Here is an 18782-nt window from a genome sequence, read left to right on the forward strand (position 1 = left end):
AGTGAAAAATATACACAGGATTGACCAACTTTATGAGTTTTACTTTACAGAAAACTGATCTATTATGTCATGGTTTTCTGGGCAGTAGCAAAATGAGCATACTGGATACTCCGTGTAGTAACATAGAGACACTGGAGTATAGGAACAAAAATGACAAAAATTTACATTTGAATAATTATGCTTATATAATTTGGAAAACGGCATTAAGTATTATGTTAGAGGTACTTTTGTTTGAAGCCTGAAGAGAATTTGACCGCTTTGAATTAGTACCTGTATCTTCTCTGGAGTAAGTCAATGTTTTGTTCATGAATACAGTGCAAGTATAAATTTATGCACAGAAAGTATCATTTTTCTCTTCAGAGTTCTCCCATATGCATTGTGCAATTACTATGTCTTGTGCAACACACTACAAAATAATTAATATTAAACTTTGTTTCTAGTACCTAAGGTTCTTTGTGCAAGCAAAACCCCATAATGTGAATTTATTAGTGTATTTGGTGTATGCCTCAGAGTAAAGCTATGAACCCTATTGAAATTATGTTATCAGATGTCACAAATGTAAAATTATTACACTCTGGAATTTTTTTGTTTTGTTTTGTTTTACATGAATATATTTAAAATGGGAGATTATGGTTGTCTTATGTGGGTTGTTTTTTTTTGCTTTGTTTTTTGAATCTGGAGTTCTATCTTGTTTTTTTTTTTGTAGTCCACAATTGGGTTTGCTTGATCAGATTCCCTCTCAGCCCCCCTGAGACTGAAGCACCGAGGATCAAGGGGTGTTCTCCAATCCCACCGTCTTACCAGCTGACTTCCTTTCACCCAATGGGCGCAAAGTCAATTTGGCTCTACCGCTTATGCGTCAGTTTTATTTGGTGTTCCGGTGTTCCATATATCCTGTTCTACTGGGCTGTTGAGGACAATGCATCTACCATTCACTCAGGAACTAAATTAGCCATGGGAAACCTCTCTGCCATTTCTCTGTAAAGTCCTTCAAGCAATATTCACAAGCATTTTCTTTTTCTAAACGGTACAAAAACCTCTGTATTTCCTATCAGTTACAAACAAAGGAAAGGAACAAATTGCCCTGTGATAAACCGGGAGAACGTTGACTAAGAACGTTGACGGAAAGAAAAAGAAAAGCTCCGAATGAAAAAAAAAGGGATGACGAAACCAAAGAACATTTCGATGTCCAAAAAAGCTACCTCCGTCATCACCTCGGCACAAAATCTAAAATACGCGCTGCAGACGCGCAGGCTTTGATTTAAGGCGAGACAGATCAGAAATAAAAGCGCTTTGCAAAGTCAGAAAGTCGAGGCCAGCTGGCACTTGAATGGGGGTGTTGTCCAATCATGCCCTTCAATGCAGAAGCACAGAACTCCCTCCCCTTTGACCAGCGAACTCTCGAAGAATTACCAGGGGGACAGAACAGCTGGAGACATCAGTGGTGCCTGTGACAGGTATTTTAATTTCAACACGCATACATATATTTATGTATATATGTGTGTGTTTGCACTGCCTTCTCAACCGAAAATAGATCCATTTTTATTACCTCCACAAACGTAATACAGCACAGTGATGAAGTTCACAGTAATTATAATAGGTTTTGTCACATATTGGGACTTCCACATATTGGCCCCTATTCATGTAACAATTTGTGGACAATCTGCAGCAGTTTTTTTTTTTTTTGGACACTAAATCCTTCTCCCAAATTCCTCAGTTACCCACATAATTGTATATTTGACTCTTTTTATAAAGCATAACTGGGTTTAAATTAGTGTAATAAACTGTTGCTAACTCAATGCTAAGACAATGCCTGAAATAATATTATGCATAGGGGCAATATGGAGGTCACTGTAAATCACTTTCTAGTATGTTCTGTTCTCATGATGTTACAGTATAATTTTTACCACTGAAACACGCAGCTGCAAAATCACTGTAACGTCTTGAGAATATTGCGTGCTTGATTTTTTTTTTCTCTCCCTTCTTTGAGTAATCCAAACATTGTAACACCGGGATCTTTAAAATTTTTGTACATGAGACACAGTTTGTACATGTGACACAAGGGACCGATTTGTAGCGATCCATGGTGTGAAGGTGATCAGCCATTTTTGACTGTGGGATTGCAGCCCCTCCCTGGTGCAGCCCTGATAGGCGGAGTCAGGGAGTGTGTGTGTGTGTGTGTGGCTCCGCCCCACACACTCCTCGCTGACCGGTCCCTGCATGTTGAGGACCTCACGTGTTCAATAGGGTTCATATCTGCTTCTCGGCCAAAAACAATGAAGAGTTGTGATGCTTTAATCGCCCTTTCTTCTTTTCATTTGCACAAAATTGAAAGCTGTGGTGTCACGTTAAAATAATAATTTTTTTTTTTGGTTCTCATGCTGTCGTTAAAGTTGTGGGTATCAATTTTGTTTCAGAGGGCGTTTATTTAAAAACCCCACTTGGCGACCAGCAGCTAAAAAGGCTACGGGGACCATTTCCGGTGGACCAGCAGTGTTTTGTGCAGTGAAAAGGTGGAAAAGGCATCTAAAGGTGGATGTCTATTAAACAGTGAGAAGGCAGTGTAAACACCACGAAAAACCGACGGTATGTGAGTCAACATAAACACTGGGGCGGCGTGAGCCTTGCGGCAGAGGGTGTTCACATATTAAAGCTGGGAAAAAATAAAAGAATTTAAACAAAACTCCAGCTCTTTACCATTTCACAGAGGGTATAATTGATTGGAATGCATTTAATAAGCAGAGGGTAAGGATTCTTCTTTACGGAGTGCCGTATCAAACAGTTGTGTGGATGGAAGGTAAGGTTCACAGCAGAACTGGAGTAATAAAGGTAACTAGGCCTGAGCAGCAGCTCAATAAGTGTACTAGGAGTCGCTGGAGGAATTACTGACTGTTAAATTGTTCAGTTACAAGTCACACAACCCCAGACTTCTGCCTCCAAACTGACTGCTACCTGTACAAAGTAATGGCCTGCTATATTTGAAACAGGGTTGCAGTAAACTGTATTGACAGAATGCTATAATTTTCAAGATTGCACCAGCCCACACATTAATGAGTGTGTACGGAAATATTTGCACTGTGCGATTAATTTAAACCATCCGGTGCAGTGACAACTGTGCATAGAACAATATGAAATACATTAAGCTAGTTAATTCAGCACACTATATGTTTCTGTAATAGGCATCATTAAAGTGAAGATGATTGTTTTGAGATAAGTGATAATTATAAATATAAGTGATAATCTGGTGACTAAAGAAAACTCTTACACCACAGGTGCGGGAATGAACAAATACAGAATTTCAATGGCATTTATCAATGGTATGGTGTTTAGATTGAGTGAAGTGTGAAAAGCACGCTGCAAAAAAACAGTGTTGTTGACTCACATGCCTTTGGTAAATATATCAGAGACAATGCAGAGCATTCAGGGCCTCCTATGAATGCACCTTGAATCCTGCCGTCTACTTAACTCCTGATAGTGAAAGAGGCATCTCACTCACCTGACTCTCCAGCTGTTCCCATCTGAATTTGCGTCTATATCCATATTTAAATTTGTCTTCCAGAGGGATATGATATGCTGGAAGGTACGTCATTGCTAAACGATGACAATTTAGAAGAGGACGATGCGGAGAGCTCCTTGGCCTACCACGAGCTGGACCGGCTGCAGATGGACGACGTGACGCGTAGCCAGCACAGCACCAGCTCCACGGTCACGGCCGTGTCCGTCCCGCCCGCGTCGCCGCGCGCTTACCGCGTGCCCGTCACCAGCGCCCCCCCCCCCGACCCGCCGGTGCCCCAGGCCATCCAGGCCTTCAAGGAGTCGGCCAACATGGTGGCGGCCTTCAACATGCAGTGGAAGGACGAGATCTCGGCCATGCGCTACGAGCTGGCCGAGCTGAGGCGGGACGTTTGCGGGGAGCTCAAGACCTTCAACAGCAACTTCTTCAACTTCACCCAGTGCTACAGCACGTGGAGCCTGCGGCGGGACGCCGGGGCCGGGGAGGGCGACCCTGGGGGCCCGGCCGACCGCGTCTCCGTGGGCACGCAGGCCGGGACCAGCGGGCCCGTCAGGCAGAACACGGTGGACCGGGCGGTCATGTGCCAGCCGGACCCGTCGCCGTCGCCCATCGCCATGCTGGACCTGATGGACCCGCCGCGCATCGAGATCACGGAGGACACCGGCACCCCCGAGGGCACGGTGGGGTCCGACAGCCCCTCCAGCTCCAGGCCCTCGGAGGACTCCACGTGGGACACCAGGAAACGGAGGGCGAGGAGGCGGTCGGGAGGCAGGAGGAGCGCCAGCCTGGAACTTTGGAGCAGGAAATACACCAGTGGGCCCATGTCATACCTGTCATTGTCATTTTGATCATTCATGTCATTTCCATAGGAACTCGGGAAAGAGATTTCCTCAAGTACATGGGTTCCAAGACTTGCATAACAAGAGCAGGAGAGAGTTCCTAGAAGGGTCCAAAAAAGAATACTCATGTACTCTGCCAGACACGATGAATTCCAGGCTTTAGTTTTGTAGTAGTCGGCACTGTAACTTCCAATCGGTGGTGCTGTGTTGAGCTGTTCTGAATGAAAGCAAACTTCTGTTTCCCTAAAATTTGAGAGTCCCTGGAATGTGGAAAGTTGATGATGGGAGTTTTACCTTTGACCCCTGTCACATCGACCCCTAAGTGCCACTGCAGCTTCCGGGTCTACAGCATTCAGTGGGTGGCTCACGCCAGGAGAGAACCGTGACCTTGGAGAGTGCAGAAATGATTGTACCTTTAAACTGTGCTCATTATGTTAGCAAGCCATAGAGCACGAGTGGTCTTGAGTAGAGCTGTACCCCTTTTGCGGAAATCCCTGTGATGCTCTGCCCAGTGTTCTACGCACCCGCAGAACTGTGGCTAGATCCACCCATTCGGCTTAAATTGTTCCATACCTGAAGTAAATATAAAGGACACTATCGGTGTAGACTTCCGAATTATGAAAAAGTTGTTCCTCTTCATTACTCTGCTTTCTGTTCTGCAAAGGGATAGGAGAGGAGTTTAATGTTTAGGGTGAATGTATTTGCAGGATTTGCCTTATTAAGAATTTTAAATAACACCAGTGGATGAATTGTATTTTTTTAGATTTAGAAGGTATAAAGACTGACGCACAGCTCTAAAGTCGGGCCATTTTGAGTAAAACTGCAGAGGCAATTTATCTGTAACATGCATCCCAGCTACAGTATCCATGGCTATACTGTTTCCATAGGAATTACATGCTGATTATGCTAGAGCCTGAGTTCTCTTAATGATGAAAATTTTCAGTGAAATGCCTGCATTTACTGAAAGTAATACTGTGAAATTCCTCTTGAGTACATCAACTCTAATTTTTGTAACCTTCACTAATAAAAATGTACGAAAATTCAAAAAGAGCAAATCTCACAAATAATCCTTCCAGACTCTGTGTATCTCTATTATAAAATTTATATTTTGCTATTTCCTGTATTGTATAGTTTCTCCAAAATGAAATATTTTTAAACTTGTGTTTGGAGATCAAAGTGAGTCACCACGATAATCTAAAGTAAAACTATCGACAGTTTGAAATGGAAAACTTTTGAGAATACTGAGCTCAGGTAGTAATGCCTAATGTAACTGATTGAAAACAAGAATGACATAGTGCCATTGTGCACCTTTGTGTCAGATTTCTTACATTAAGTAAATCCAGTAATTCCCTCTTTACTGTAAGTACACATGCTAAAATATTATTTTTGATTGTAGCAATTTGCATTCTAAAGCCATAATCACATATATTGAAAATGTAGAATTGAGCAATATTAACATGTGGAAGGAATCATTCTAATAACCCAAACGGTTTGCCTGGGTGTTACTTCTCCAGCTTCACCCCTGCTGGTTTTAAGCAAAGTCGAGTTTTCCTTCATAGCAGCCAAGGAAAAATGCTCAACTTGTTTTTTTCTACTTTTTATCTATCCATACCAATGGACATCCATTCCGTTTGTACTATCTGATGGTCACACGGCAAATGTTAGCTTACTTACTGTACAAAAATAAGAAATTGCCAACTAAGGTCTAATTGTTAGTGAAATTTTAAGGCAAATCTTACTGTTCTTTACAGTCTCTGTGGTAGCCACAAAGTGTAGCCTTTGCAGCAATGTTCTTTCTCCTGATACAAATTGTCAAAAATACACACACTTAAAATGTGTTACTGGAGTATAATTAAGTGAAGTTTTTGCTTTGGGTTTTCTGCAACTGATTTGAATCTGCTAAACAGCCCAGTTTCAAAAACCTAATCTCATTTTAGCAACACATTTGAGTGGTATTATTACAGCTGCAGTACGTGACAGTGATTATTACTAAATTAACCATAAACTGGAGGTTCAGATTAATTGTATTGATTGTTAGTTTGGTTTCATCCAAAAATACCTAAACCAGCTGTTGGAGAAAATCACCTCTTGTGGAACCTTTTTGGTTAACATTCAGAATTAAGCAGAAATGGAATTAAGCAGAAATCAACCATGAGGAAATTTTATCTGTTGTTCACTGTGTGATTATGCTCATGGGGAAATGTTATTGATTCCAGAATTTTCTAATGCATTTAATTATGGGTTTAGAATTTGGAAAGTTGTGAAGGGAATAGAGCATGTGTACTTATACTGAGGGAACTACTGCTGTATGTCAGTATTTGAAATTTGATTTAAACAGACAAGGTAGCACTCACATGTTTAACAACATGCAAGAACAAATGCTTCAGAATGGTATATCATAGAAATGATATAAATTGTCAAAAATCTGACACATTTATTTCATATACAGTATAGTTATATACATATATATATTACTTTGTACAGATGACTAGCTATTCTGTGTGATTTAAGTTTGTCTCCATGTTAGTCGCAAGGTTGATACATGAGTAAACCCGTTAAGATAAACCGGTAACTCATGTTATGTAAGATTGGTGTCATTCCAACTGTGGCTGTGCATTTGTCATCAGTCCATATAAAACAAACACAGTCTTCTGAATGTCTCAGACGCAGGAAGCATCTCCTGTGTCTGCCTCATTCTTGTCTGAGAAACACGGCATCGTCCTTGGATGAACCTGGACAGCGTGAGCATCTAAAAGCATTTGCTCTCCTACCTCATCCTTTCATCAGATGCATGACACATCCTGAATGTACTGGCACCGCCTTCACTAGTGATGGTCAAGTGAGACTCCATGAACCACTTCATCGTGCAGAGCTTTGGTGATTTGTCGCTCATTGGCTGGCCTGATCCAATGAGAACGCTTTGATTGGTTCAGATCAGTGATGTCATTACTGCCATAACTCCTCCAATACCCGTGACCATTTTTTTCTGCCCCCCCTTGTCGCGTGTGTCTACCACGGCCTACCAAAGTCGCTGCCCGGGCCAACAAGCTCCTGTGAGAAAGCTCCATGCCCCTCCCTCTGAGTGCCTGATGGTGTTGACTGTGAATGTCCGTTCGCTCTTGTCTCTTTGACCTTTCATTCCAGTTGTCCCTAGAGGGAATGTAGAGGGATGTATGATTTGTGGAAGAATCCTGCAAATTAAACATACCTGTATATCCAAAGACGTTTACGGTAACATATTCTTAGAACATACTGTAGAGGGTTTCAGACTCTGCTCTCTCATTCTGACCAAGAAACAGGATCTTCTTTTTTGCACGACCTAGTGAAATTTTTGGAGAAACCAATAGCTGTTTGGACGGATTTCTACCATGTACGCACACAAAGAAAGAGCTGCTCTGGAAGTCATCTCAAACCAACATGGCTCCTCTCTACATCTACATACCTGATAGCTTCATGGTAATTCACCTGTTTTCTTTGTCACCCATTGACTGATAGGACATGGTCTTTGAGTGATGCTTGAGGTACATAATTACCATTGGAATTCTGGTGGGAAGTGGAAGCTAAAACAGAGAGAGAAGCTACACTGAAGCGGTACCACCAAAAGACAGAAGATTTTTGTCAGCAAAATCACCCTGGTCATACCCCCAACAGTATCGTCTTGCTCCAACTACTCCGTAAAGTTTGCACCTGGATTTTTCTGGACCATGGGTCTCCTGTGTGATCTTCCAACAGGGTTCGTTGTTCAGCTCTTTTCTCAAGCAATACACCCACCACAAACTATTCGAGTGGCTCCTTTTCAACGGGATAGTGATCCCGTTCGACAAAGGTGGAGTGTTCCCGGAACGTTCCCTTGCTTAGCACATCAGCCTTAATTTGAGCCGAATATCAGAAATCATGGCACTGATAGTCCGTTGAATGGATCGGAAAACTAATATGCACATTACCTTCTGCGTTGAAGACGGATCATACAAAATCATACAAAAAACAGGGATGTCCCTGATTTAAAAAAAAAAGATATATATATATATATAATGATCCTGGAAACATAACTTTTTTCTCCTTATTTTTGGAATGTCAAATGACAATGCAAACTCAAACGCTTGAAGGGTTTCCCTTCTCGTGTCCCTTTACTGAGTTTTGGGAAGCGAGGGCCCCCTCTGGGGTGGAGAACCTATACGATCTATCGGTGCTGAATACAGAAAGGCACAGTTCAACTAATGATGTCTCAACATTGCATACATCATTCTATGCAAGTCTTCTGTTTGTTTTGTTTTTGTTTTGCTTTTCTGTTGGAAACCCCAATGTCTTTTTTTGTTGTTTTGTTTTGTTTGTTTGTTTCTTAACCAAATGCAGTACAACTAAATGCATCCGAAACTGACTGAGCCAATTCAGTCTTGGAGACTCCAGTTCTGGAGTGGCCTAAACTTCAAGATTGCATTTGAGATGAGAGTGCAATATTTTTATTTTTTGGTTAAATTGTCTGAAATAATGAGTGTTCTTGTAATAGCAAACTTGTTTGCAAAGAACAACCTTAATATCTGAATGCAAGTAGGGGAATCTAAATTGAGAGCATTCTGGGATAACCTACCAAATTAACATAACCACGGTGTAAAACATGTAATTGCTTGAAAAATGAATGTGTAATAACATATTGTTGTATAACAATGATATATTATTTAATGAAGAAGTTGATTAATTACGTCAGCTGCACAGTTCTATACATATTTACTTTTTGTGTGGCTGTTCTGTAAAAATAAATGAATGAATGAATGAATAAATAAATAAATAATGTGCTATTACACACTCATTGCTAGAGCAATTATTATTGGTTACACTTATATAAGGTCAACGTAATTTTAAACACTGCCCGATATAATAATTTTGTTTGACATACATTATTGTTGCAGAGGTATTCATGCATTTGTCACGGTGCATTTATTATGATGGCTGTTTATTTGTTTATGTATTGTGAAAACAAATGCTTCGACAAAAACCATATTCAAACCAGAAAACTGCAATTTGAATAATAAAAAGGTGTCATGCAAAACAGTATACATGAGTTGCAATGTGGACTGTCCTCCCTTGAAGGAGGTTTTGTAGTCATGGAAACTTGCATAGAATGCCTGTCCGGTGTGTCTACAGGCTTATTTTGTTTTTAATGACGCCTCGAGAGCTGCCTAAGTGGCTATTTGGATCGCGGTAGGACACAGCCAGATGATGCCATTACTTTTCCTGTGCAGCCCAGCTGGGGAGGGGGTGGTTTATTGTGAAGAACTTGCCTTCAGGCTAAAATCAGGCAATGATAACCTTTAACCCTGTGACAGCCCTATACCACTATCTATGCCCTGTGAGTATGATGGGTCTTAGGGCATCTTTCTTGGTTTGCATCGTATCTAGCTTTATAAGCTAACACTAAACTTGGAGAGTATTATTATTATTATTAACATTAGGTCCGCACAAGACCCCCATAGCCCTTCATGTTGATGTAAAACATTCATAAATGTTAGTGACATCCAATAACAACTCACGGGCACTGTTTACTGAAATCTATGAGGCACTGCCTGTAATAAGTTGTTATAAGTTGTTATATGGATGTTATAAGCAGTTACATTAAGCATGTTTATGAAGTATGTTTATGAATGTTCATCCGGTTATGGAGGTTTTGTGCAGGCAGGTTGCAGTGATTTATAATAATACATTTCAAGAAAATTTGAACTGTTTGGGGGATACTGGGAATTTCATTTAAACAACTTAATTACAATGATTTTTAGGCTTTGTTTGGCTGCTTTTGATTGTGTTTTCTTTTACGAGGATGTGTGACTTCTTTGATCTTGATGCTAACTGTAATGCTTAAATGTGATAATGTTGGTTGTTTAAATTTCAGTATGCCTTATGTATTTTGTCATAACTCATAAATTTATGGATATGTTTAAGAGAGGGTGGTATTGGTTTTGAATTGTTTATTATCAGAATTTCCTGTAGGGATCATAGCTTTACTCTGGCAAAAGAATGAAACACTGTTGAATAAATTCTCCCAAGAAAAAAAAAAACAAAGGTAGAAATTACCGTAGATGTCAAAGATTCTGAAAACAGACAATTTATGCAATTGTGTGTTTAAAAAATATACATATATGAAATAATAAAGAACACTGAAAAGCAGTGATAATTCAATTCATTAAGCACGACGTGAACAACCTATAAAATTAAAATTCTCTGATGGAATGCACCTCTGTAACCATGAGACATAGCATGGGACAAGCACATTATTTAGCATTGATCCTCTCATAATGCCTTCTCTTTGTACTAAGTTATAACCCTCTTTCCATTTTAGGCGCCCGTAGCTTAGCTGGGGGGCGCCGAGCGTACGGTAGGTCTGGTAGGGCACCATTTTCTTAAAACTTTTTTTTCTGTTGTTACTTATTTGTTTACAGTCACGTTGTCCTTGTCTAGTATTACTATTTAATAGGGATTTGAATACTGTTACATCGCAATATTTTCACAAAAGAACAAAATGGACCAACCATATTGGACTATATATGTAGAGGATGCATGTTTAGGACTGCATTCTTATATACAGTCTTAGAATCAGGAAAATGACTGAATACACAGAACTTTATTTATGAGAAAGGCAATTTACTTTGCCCTGTTGTACTTTCCAGTGAACATGTTTTTTTTAGATTATTAATCTTCTTTGTTATTACTGGCTTGAAACACATCGCATATTGCCAGTAAGGAGAAAAAAAACTGCAGTTTGCTTGGATAGAAAATCAGGTTAAAGGTTGAAAAATAACATTTTTGGACGTACATTCTTTGGATGGGTCACATCAGGTTGCTTATAAGCCTTCAGAAAAAATCTCTTTATATGCAGAAAATCTCTGAATGATTATGAACCCAATTTTTCTGAGCATAGAACACTTTATTTGCACAATTTTATTTGAAAAGAGAATACTTATTGCTAAATTCAGAGCAATTAGGCAGTCTTTGTCTTATGTTTTATATATATATTTTGCTGTTTTGACTATGTACTTCAGAACATTGGATTTAAATTGAAACAATTAATACAAGTGCAGGCTGTCAGCTTTAATTTGAAGATATTTAAAACCATATCAGGTGATCTGTGTGGGAATCAGCCCTTTTCATATATAGTTCCCCCATTTTAGGGGACCAAAAGCAATTGGACAAATTAGCATAATCTTAAATAAAGCCATCATACTTTGTACTTCCTTGCAAATCCTTTGCATTCGATGACTGTCTGAAGTCTGTGACAAATAGACATAACCATTTGCTGGGTGTCTTTCCTGGGGATGTTCTGCCTAGCCTGTAATGCAGCTTTCTTCAGATCCTGTTTGTTTCAGGGGCTACTTGCCTTCAGTTTTGCGTTCAGCAAAAGCTGAATTTGCGTTGAGTTGGATTGAGGTCAGATGATTAACTTGGTCTGTCAAGAACTTTACATTTCATGAAAAAAACCCTGAAAAACTTTGTTGCTTTAGCAGTATGTTTAGGGTCATTATTCTGCAGCAATTTGAAGCCCGCCCAATGAGTTTTGAGGCATTCTGTTTGATCTGAGCAGATGTTTATATACACTTCAGAATTTATCTTGTTGCTGTGGTTGGCTGTCACATCCTCAATAAAGACAAGTGAGCCAGTTCTGGAAGCAGCAATATATGCCCAAACCATAACACTACCTCCACCATATTTCACAGATGAGGGGGAGTGCTTTGGATGATGATAAGTTCATTTTTTTCTCCACACTTCCTACTTTCCATTATTTGGTAGAGGTTAATGCTCATCACATCTGTCCTTAAGACTGTTCCAGAACAGGTTTTCAGTTTTTTAATGTACTTTTTAGCAAACTCTTACCTGGATGTTCTGTTCTTGAGGCTTACTAGGGGTATGCATCTTGTAATGAAACCCTCTGAAGTTATGCTGGCATAGTCTCCTCTTTATGATAGCCTTTGGGACATATATGCATACATCCTCAAATGTTTCCTTGATCCGATTAACTGTTAAAAAGGGTTTTGTTTGACAAATGGAAGTATTATTTGGTCATCCACTGCAGTGGTCTTACATGGTCTGCCAGGTTGTTTACTATTGTTGAGCTCACCAGTGCATTCTTGCTTCCTAACAATATATCTGACAGTGGATTTTCACACACCCAATATTTTGGCTATGTCTCAGTATCAGTTTATTCAGATTCTTCAGCCTCATGATGGCCTGCTTTACTGCCATTGACACTTCTTTGGTCCTCATGTTGACAAACAACTGCAACAGGCTCTAGATTCAAATGCTACTACTAGGATCAACTCTAGACCTTTTGTTGGATTTCCTGTGCATGAACTAATGTTGCAACAATGCACAGTTGGTCCAGAAACAGCTGATCAGCCAGTTGTCTAATTGCTTTTCTCCCCCTGAAAGGGGGAACTCTATGATTTGTCAGTTGTGTTCAGTTGCTTTCTTTGCATTTGATTCTAGGCTTTTGATTGCCTTTGGAGTCTGTTATTGACATTTGTCAACATGAGGATCATAGTTGTGCCAATCAAAGTCCAGGAAGCCGTTAAGAGACTTAGAATTAAGGACAAACTCTCAGAGACATAGACCAAGCCTTAGTATTACCTAAATCAACTGTTTGGAACATCATTTAAGAAGAAAAAACACTGGTGAGCTCAGTAATCACAAAGGGCCTGGTTGGCCAAGGAAAACCACTAAAGTTGATGACTTAAGAATTCCCACAAAAATGAAGAGAAACCCCCAAACACCTGTCCGACAGATGAGACCAAGATTAACTTGTATCAGAATGATGGGCAGAGCAAAATGTGGAAACAAAAGCACCCTGCCCCTCATATATGAAAAATCGTGGTGGTAGTGCTCTGGATTGGGCATGTATGGCTCCCACAGGTACTGGCCCGCTTGCCTTCATTGAGGATGTACCCACTGATAGCAGCAGCAGAATGAATTATGAAGTGTACAGGAGCATCTTAACTGCTAAAGTTGAACCAAATGCTTCCAATCTCGCATCCTGCAGCAAGACTGGCCATGTCATCCTTATCTGAATCCAAATGAAAATGTGTTTCATACGCTGAAGAGAAAACTTAAGGCAACTAGCCCCTGGAACAAACAGGAGCAGCAGTACAGGCCTGGCAGAGCATCACCAGAGAAGATACTCAGCACCTGGTGAGATCTATGGGTCAAGCAGTCATTGCATGCAAAGGATATATGATGAAGTACTAAACATGACTACTTTAATTTAAATAACATTAATATGTCCCAAACATGATGGTGCCCTGAAGTGGGGGGCTATGTATAAAAGTCCTATCATTTCAACATGGTGAAACCAAAGTGTATAAAAATACCCTTAAATAAAAGCTGAGACTGTGCACTTTAACGACACATGAAAAGTTTGATTACAAATAAAAAATTGTGGAGTACAGAGCCAAATCAGGAAGAAAATATGTATTTGTCATTATGGAAAATACATTATGGAGCTCACTATATATATAGCTGTTCATGGAATGCACAGAATTCATTTTTAACTGTTGAAATGAAAGAAAATCATATGTTTCGTTTGTTTATGTTTGTATGTTTTTTCAGTTCCCTATCTTAAAATGGTCCTTTCTGAACTATTATTATTATTATTATTATTATTATTATTATTATTATTATTATTTATCATATTCTGTTTTGAATCATTCTACTTTTTTTGAAATAGTTGCAACATGATTTCACATTTAATCATTTGAATATAACATTAGTTTAAGTTATTTGCAGAAAAAGCGAAAGGAAAAACAATGGTCAAGATCAAGAAATGAGAGCTTCACCCTTAATATCAATAGCCACAAATGAAATGTGCATGTGTTTGTGCTTGCAGTTCAAAGCAACACTCAAAAGCCAAGATTCATTTGTCTTGCTAAGAGAAAACCAATGTCTTAACATTAAGCCATCATCCATTAGTCAGCAATAATGCATTCATTTGGCTTTTATGAGAAACGAGAAACCAATAAGCACGTATTCACTTTGATTAGAATTCATAGTAATTTCAATTCAACATAAATTTTCTATTTTTAATGTTCTGACATGATCAGTACCTTCCCAACGTTAATCTATCATTGCCTTTGCAAAGCCCTAGCTAACACATTACATTCTCGCAACATCTGCCATTTTGTTGTTACAGTGTTGTCCCATTTCTGAACTGTCACATGAATGTTATGAGCTATGTCATGTGTTAGCTAGGACGTACAGCACATACGTGTGCTGAATACATTTTAAATGTGGACGTCCGCTTCTTAGATTATTTCCAGTTTCTTTTTTGACTGATCGCCCCACCAAGCGAACGACTCAAAAAGATTACAGAGAAACCTAAAATGATTGACACAGTCTGTCATCCTCTTCTATTCCATAAGTTTTTCTGGTTAATTTGGATACATTCACTCTGTTGATGTGTGGAATTTCCGCATGTCAAAGGATTGACCACTAATCATTCATGGGGGCATCACCACTGTATGTATATATGTGTGTATGATAAATCGGAAAATGCGTTTTACTCTTTTTTCAAAATGCCAATGAGGCATGCTGCCAGTGATACCATAGATTCTACAGACCCACCAGATATTCTGCCCCATATTCATAGCATTTAAAGTTCTGTCTCTGTACTGTTGAAACATGCCAAACATGAAGCATCTTATTAATATTCATAAAGGAGCTTGGCCAATGACAAAAAGGTGGTGATGGATGTTCTGTTCTTGGGCATACAGTGCTGTGAAAAAGTATTTGCCCCCTTCCTGATTTGCTTTATTATTGAATATCTGTCACACATAATGGTTTCAGACCTTTTGACAAAATTTAATATTAGGAAGGGAAACTGAGTATACACAATTTATTTTATGAAAAAGTCATCAAACACCCATATTGCTCACGTGAAAAAGTAATTACCCCCTTAAATGCTCAATCAACAAATTAATTTAATTGATAATTTCATTCAGCTGATTGAGCACAGCTTGATTGCAGCCAGCCCTGTTGAATCTAAACCTTACTCATATTGAACCTTACCATCAGAGTGAAGTAGTCACCACAAAGTTTCTAAAAGCACATTATGTCAGGATCAACGGAAATTCCATAAGAGATGAGAAAAATAGTTGATGAAATATATCAGTCTAGAAACGGTTACAAAGCCGAACCACTGTGAGAGCCATTGTCTCCCAATGGAGAACACATAGAGCGGTGGTGAATCTTCCTAGGAGTGGCCGGCCTGCCAAAATCTCTCCAAGGTAAAATCCAGGAAGTCACAAAAGATTGAAGAAGAACATTCAAAGAACTACAGGCCTCTCTATCCTCAGCTAAGGTCACTGTTCTTGACTCCACCATAAGAAAGAGACTGGGCACATATGGGATTCACGGGGCAGGAGCAAGGTGGAAACCACTGCTAACCAAGAGAAACATCAATGCCATCTCACATTTGCAAAAAAGCAAAGATGAGTCAAAAAGCAGATGAGCCAAAAGTGTAACTTTTTGGACGACACGGGTCCCATTATGTCTGATGTAAATACAGCTTTTTACAGTAAGAACATCATATTATAGTCAAACGTGGTGGTAGTCTGATGGTGTGGGGATGTTTGCTACCTCGGGACATGGACAACTTGCCGTTATTGAAGAACCATGAATTCTTAAGGGGAATGCCTGGTCATCTGTCCGTGAGTTGAAGCTGAAGCATATTTGGGTTGTGCAGCAAGACAATGATCGAAGATACAACAACAAGTCCACATCTGAATGAAAAATGAAAATATTTGGAATGGCCAAGTCCTGACTGGAACCGAATCGAGATGCTGTGGCCGGACCTGAAACGAGAAGTTCATGCTCAAAAACCTACCAATTTACTTCTGCAAAGACGAGTGGGTGAAAATTCCTCCAAAGGAATGTGAAAGGAAAATTATAGAAAACGTCCGGTTGCTGTTATTAACCAGTTATTAAGTTACTTTTTCACATCGGTGATGTATGTTTTTTTCATAATTTTTTTCATTAAATAAATTAATGTTTTGTGTTTACTTTGTTTCCCTTTATCTAATATAAAATTTTGTCTAAAGATCTGAAACCATTCAGTGCGACAAATATGCAAGGGGGCAAATACTTTATAATGGCATCTTTTCATGAATATTAATGAACTACAATGTGGCACTGAACTCTCAGAGCTGAAATCTTGGAATGCTGGAGCTCTCCAGCTGGTTTGCCAGTAGAATCTGTGGTAGCATGCTCCGTGTTGGACTTGAAAGAAGAATGACCTGCTTGTTGATAGAGAGGGTTGGCCTCTTCAGAGTCTGCAAAAACCCAGTGGACTGGAAAAGTCCGGGGGGGTGTGCTCTGTGACTTAATCCATTACCTCACTTGCACATTGCATTATATCACCTCATAATACACCCATCATCACTGTCTGGAATCCCTTTGTCCTCATCTGCGAAAAATCTGTTCACCAAGAGTGTCAACTGGGGACACTTCAAAGGCATTTGAGTTGTATTTTAAACTTTATAAAGCACCGGTGCCTTCCATTGCTCATAGAATCCATACTGTACGTACCTACATAACATGGGACCTAAAGTAAGTATGTTTCAACGCTGGGTTTTAATGTGGATGTCTTTGATTGGTGCCGTTCTTATTTCTGTTTACTCTAAACAGCTGAGCTCGCTGTTCTTCCCTCAGAGATGTATTCTGTTGTTCTGTCCCTGTCTTCAAGCCTCCACCCTTGTCTATATGACCGGGCCCCTCTCAGACAACACATCTTTAACCCTCTGATCCTTCTCTTGTCACATGTGTCCTGCAGAGTGATTTGTCTTGTCAGTGCTCCACTATCTTTGGTGTGTCACGATGAATTACTGGTGTGTGAACGTGAAATGCAAAAAAGGCATCGCAGGCGCAACGAAGCAGGGTGGCATTAGCAAGGAAATGTGAAGGCCCGGTTCCGCGATGTAATTTTGAAATAAATAATTAACTTGCTGTCGAATTGCCGTGCTACTGTAAATGTCAAGATAAATTTAGTTTGTTATATGTAATACATGTGACCTTGCCACTTGTAAATGTGGAGTGTACAAATTAGCCCAGTTTGTGTGAGAACTTTGGGAGAGTTTAAGTTGTTACTGCTGCCCTGCTTCTTGCAATAACCGAGACTCCTGGCTTTGGGTCTCATCCCAAGTAGTCTACGCAGTCACTAAATTCGCTGACTGACTCATGTTTTAAGTGCTTAGTGAAGTCTGAAACAGTATCATCTGTCAAAGGCTTCGGGCTGTATTCTGGGCAGTCAGGTGTTACCATGTGTTACGATAAGCTGTTTATGTTCACAGCATTGGCAGCACCTTATGATTCAAGTGTTTGCCTTGGTATCTTAAGGCTGTGGGTTCATCCTCATGTTGCTGTGTCATTCCTGAGGTGGTGGCCCTGTCATCTGGGCTTGGACATAGAAAGCATGTGACACTGTTCCCAGAATGCATTGTGTCAGTCAGACAACAGAACACCGCCTGACAGTTTTGTGCTCTAAATGATTATTACGCTGTCTCATTACTTGCGAATGTATTCCAGTGTGACAAAAACAGTTAGGTCCTAAATTTATGCGGAAGAATTTGCATTTTCAGGGGATAGAGACACCAATTCCATGTTTGTGTGTGTATGTGTATGTGTGTGAGAGAGAGAGAGAGAGAGAGAGAGAGAGAGAATCAAAGTGATTGTGTTTGAATGTTAGCATGTATGTATGCCTGTATATGGTGTGTTCATAGTTAACGCAGTACTAACCAATTTTGTTCATATCCTTATCCACCCCACCATCTCTGCTGACTGACAGGTACTAATAGCTGTTTATCATGTCATTTCTCCTTTCACTGCCCAAAACAATGCTGTCAGGGCTTTTTTCAACCATTCTGAATATATTAGTGCAATTAGTTGCTCAGCTGAAAATATGATTTTCAGAATTTAGCAAAGTCTAAATGCATATAGGTCTATATTTATTTCTTTATTTATTTTTAAATGCACCCAATACAAAAAATCTAATGTCTTAATCTGCTCAGAAAGTAGTAAAACCAAGCAAAAAGAGAGGGAATCCACTTTCTTTATGGACCAAACAGTGTCATTGATTTTAGAATCTATTGAACACATTACAATGAATGCATATTCACCAAAAAATAGCACACTCTTTTTCACTTAGTATCAGACACAGAAATCCCTTTTGAATACCAGTGCTTTTGTCTGTGCAGTTTTACAGATGAGAAAGGATTATCTGTTTGAAACAGAGGGAATTTAGAGTAGTGGTCTGTCATTTGTCTCATTTGTATGCCCGCTATCAGGATAAACTTTTGATCATGAATGCCAAAATGCTTGAAGGATTATGATATGACAACAGAAAAGTGTGCATGTCATAGGATACACCAGGAGATCGTATCACATTTTCTCCATTTGCT

The 18782-nt window shown here is 39.6% G+C and overlaps 1 protein-coding gene across 5 annotated transcripts in view; it reads left to right on the top strand.

Moving 5' to 3' along the window:
- LOC118230235 (disks large-associated protein 2-like) overlaps positions 1 to 18782 on the top strand; it is a 167427-nt gene that overhangs the window by 116412 nt on the left and 32233 nt on the right. For 4 of the 5 annotated variants that reach the window (XM_035423061.1, XM_035423064.1, XM_035423060.1 and 1 more), the window contains one exon: positions 10685 to 10729. In XM_035423061.1, the coding sequence (XP_035278952.1) occupies positions 10685 to 10729 (45 nt within the window). Of the gene's footprint in view, positions 1 to 3559; positions 10287 to 10684; positions 10730 to 18782 lie in introns of those variants that run through there. The other variant, XM_035423065.1, reaches the window with a different exon arrangement.

This window comes from Anguilla anguilla, chromosome 6 (genome assembly GCF_013347855.1).
Source record: "Anguilla anguilla isolate fAngAng1 chromosome 6, fAngAng1.pri, whole genome shotgun sequence".
NCBI lineage: Eukaryota > Metazoa > Chordata > Actinopteri > Anguilliformes > Anguillidae > Anguilla > Anguilla anguilla.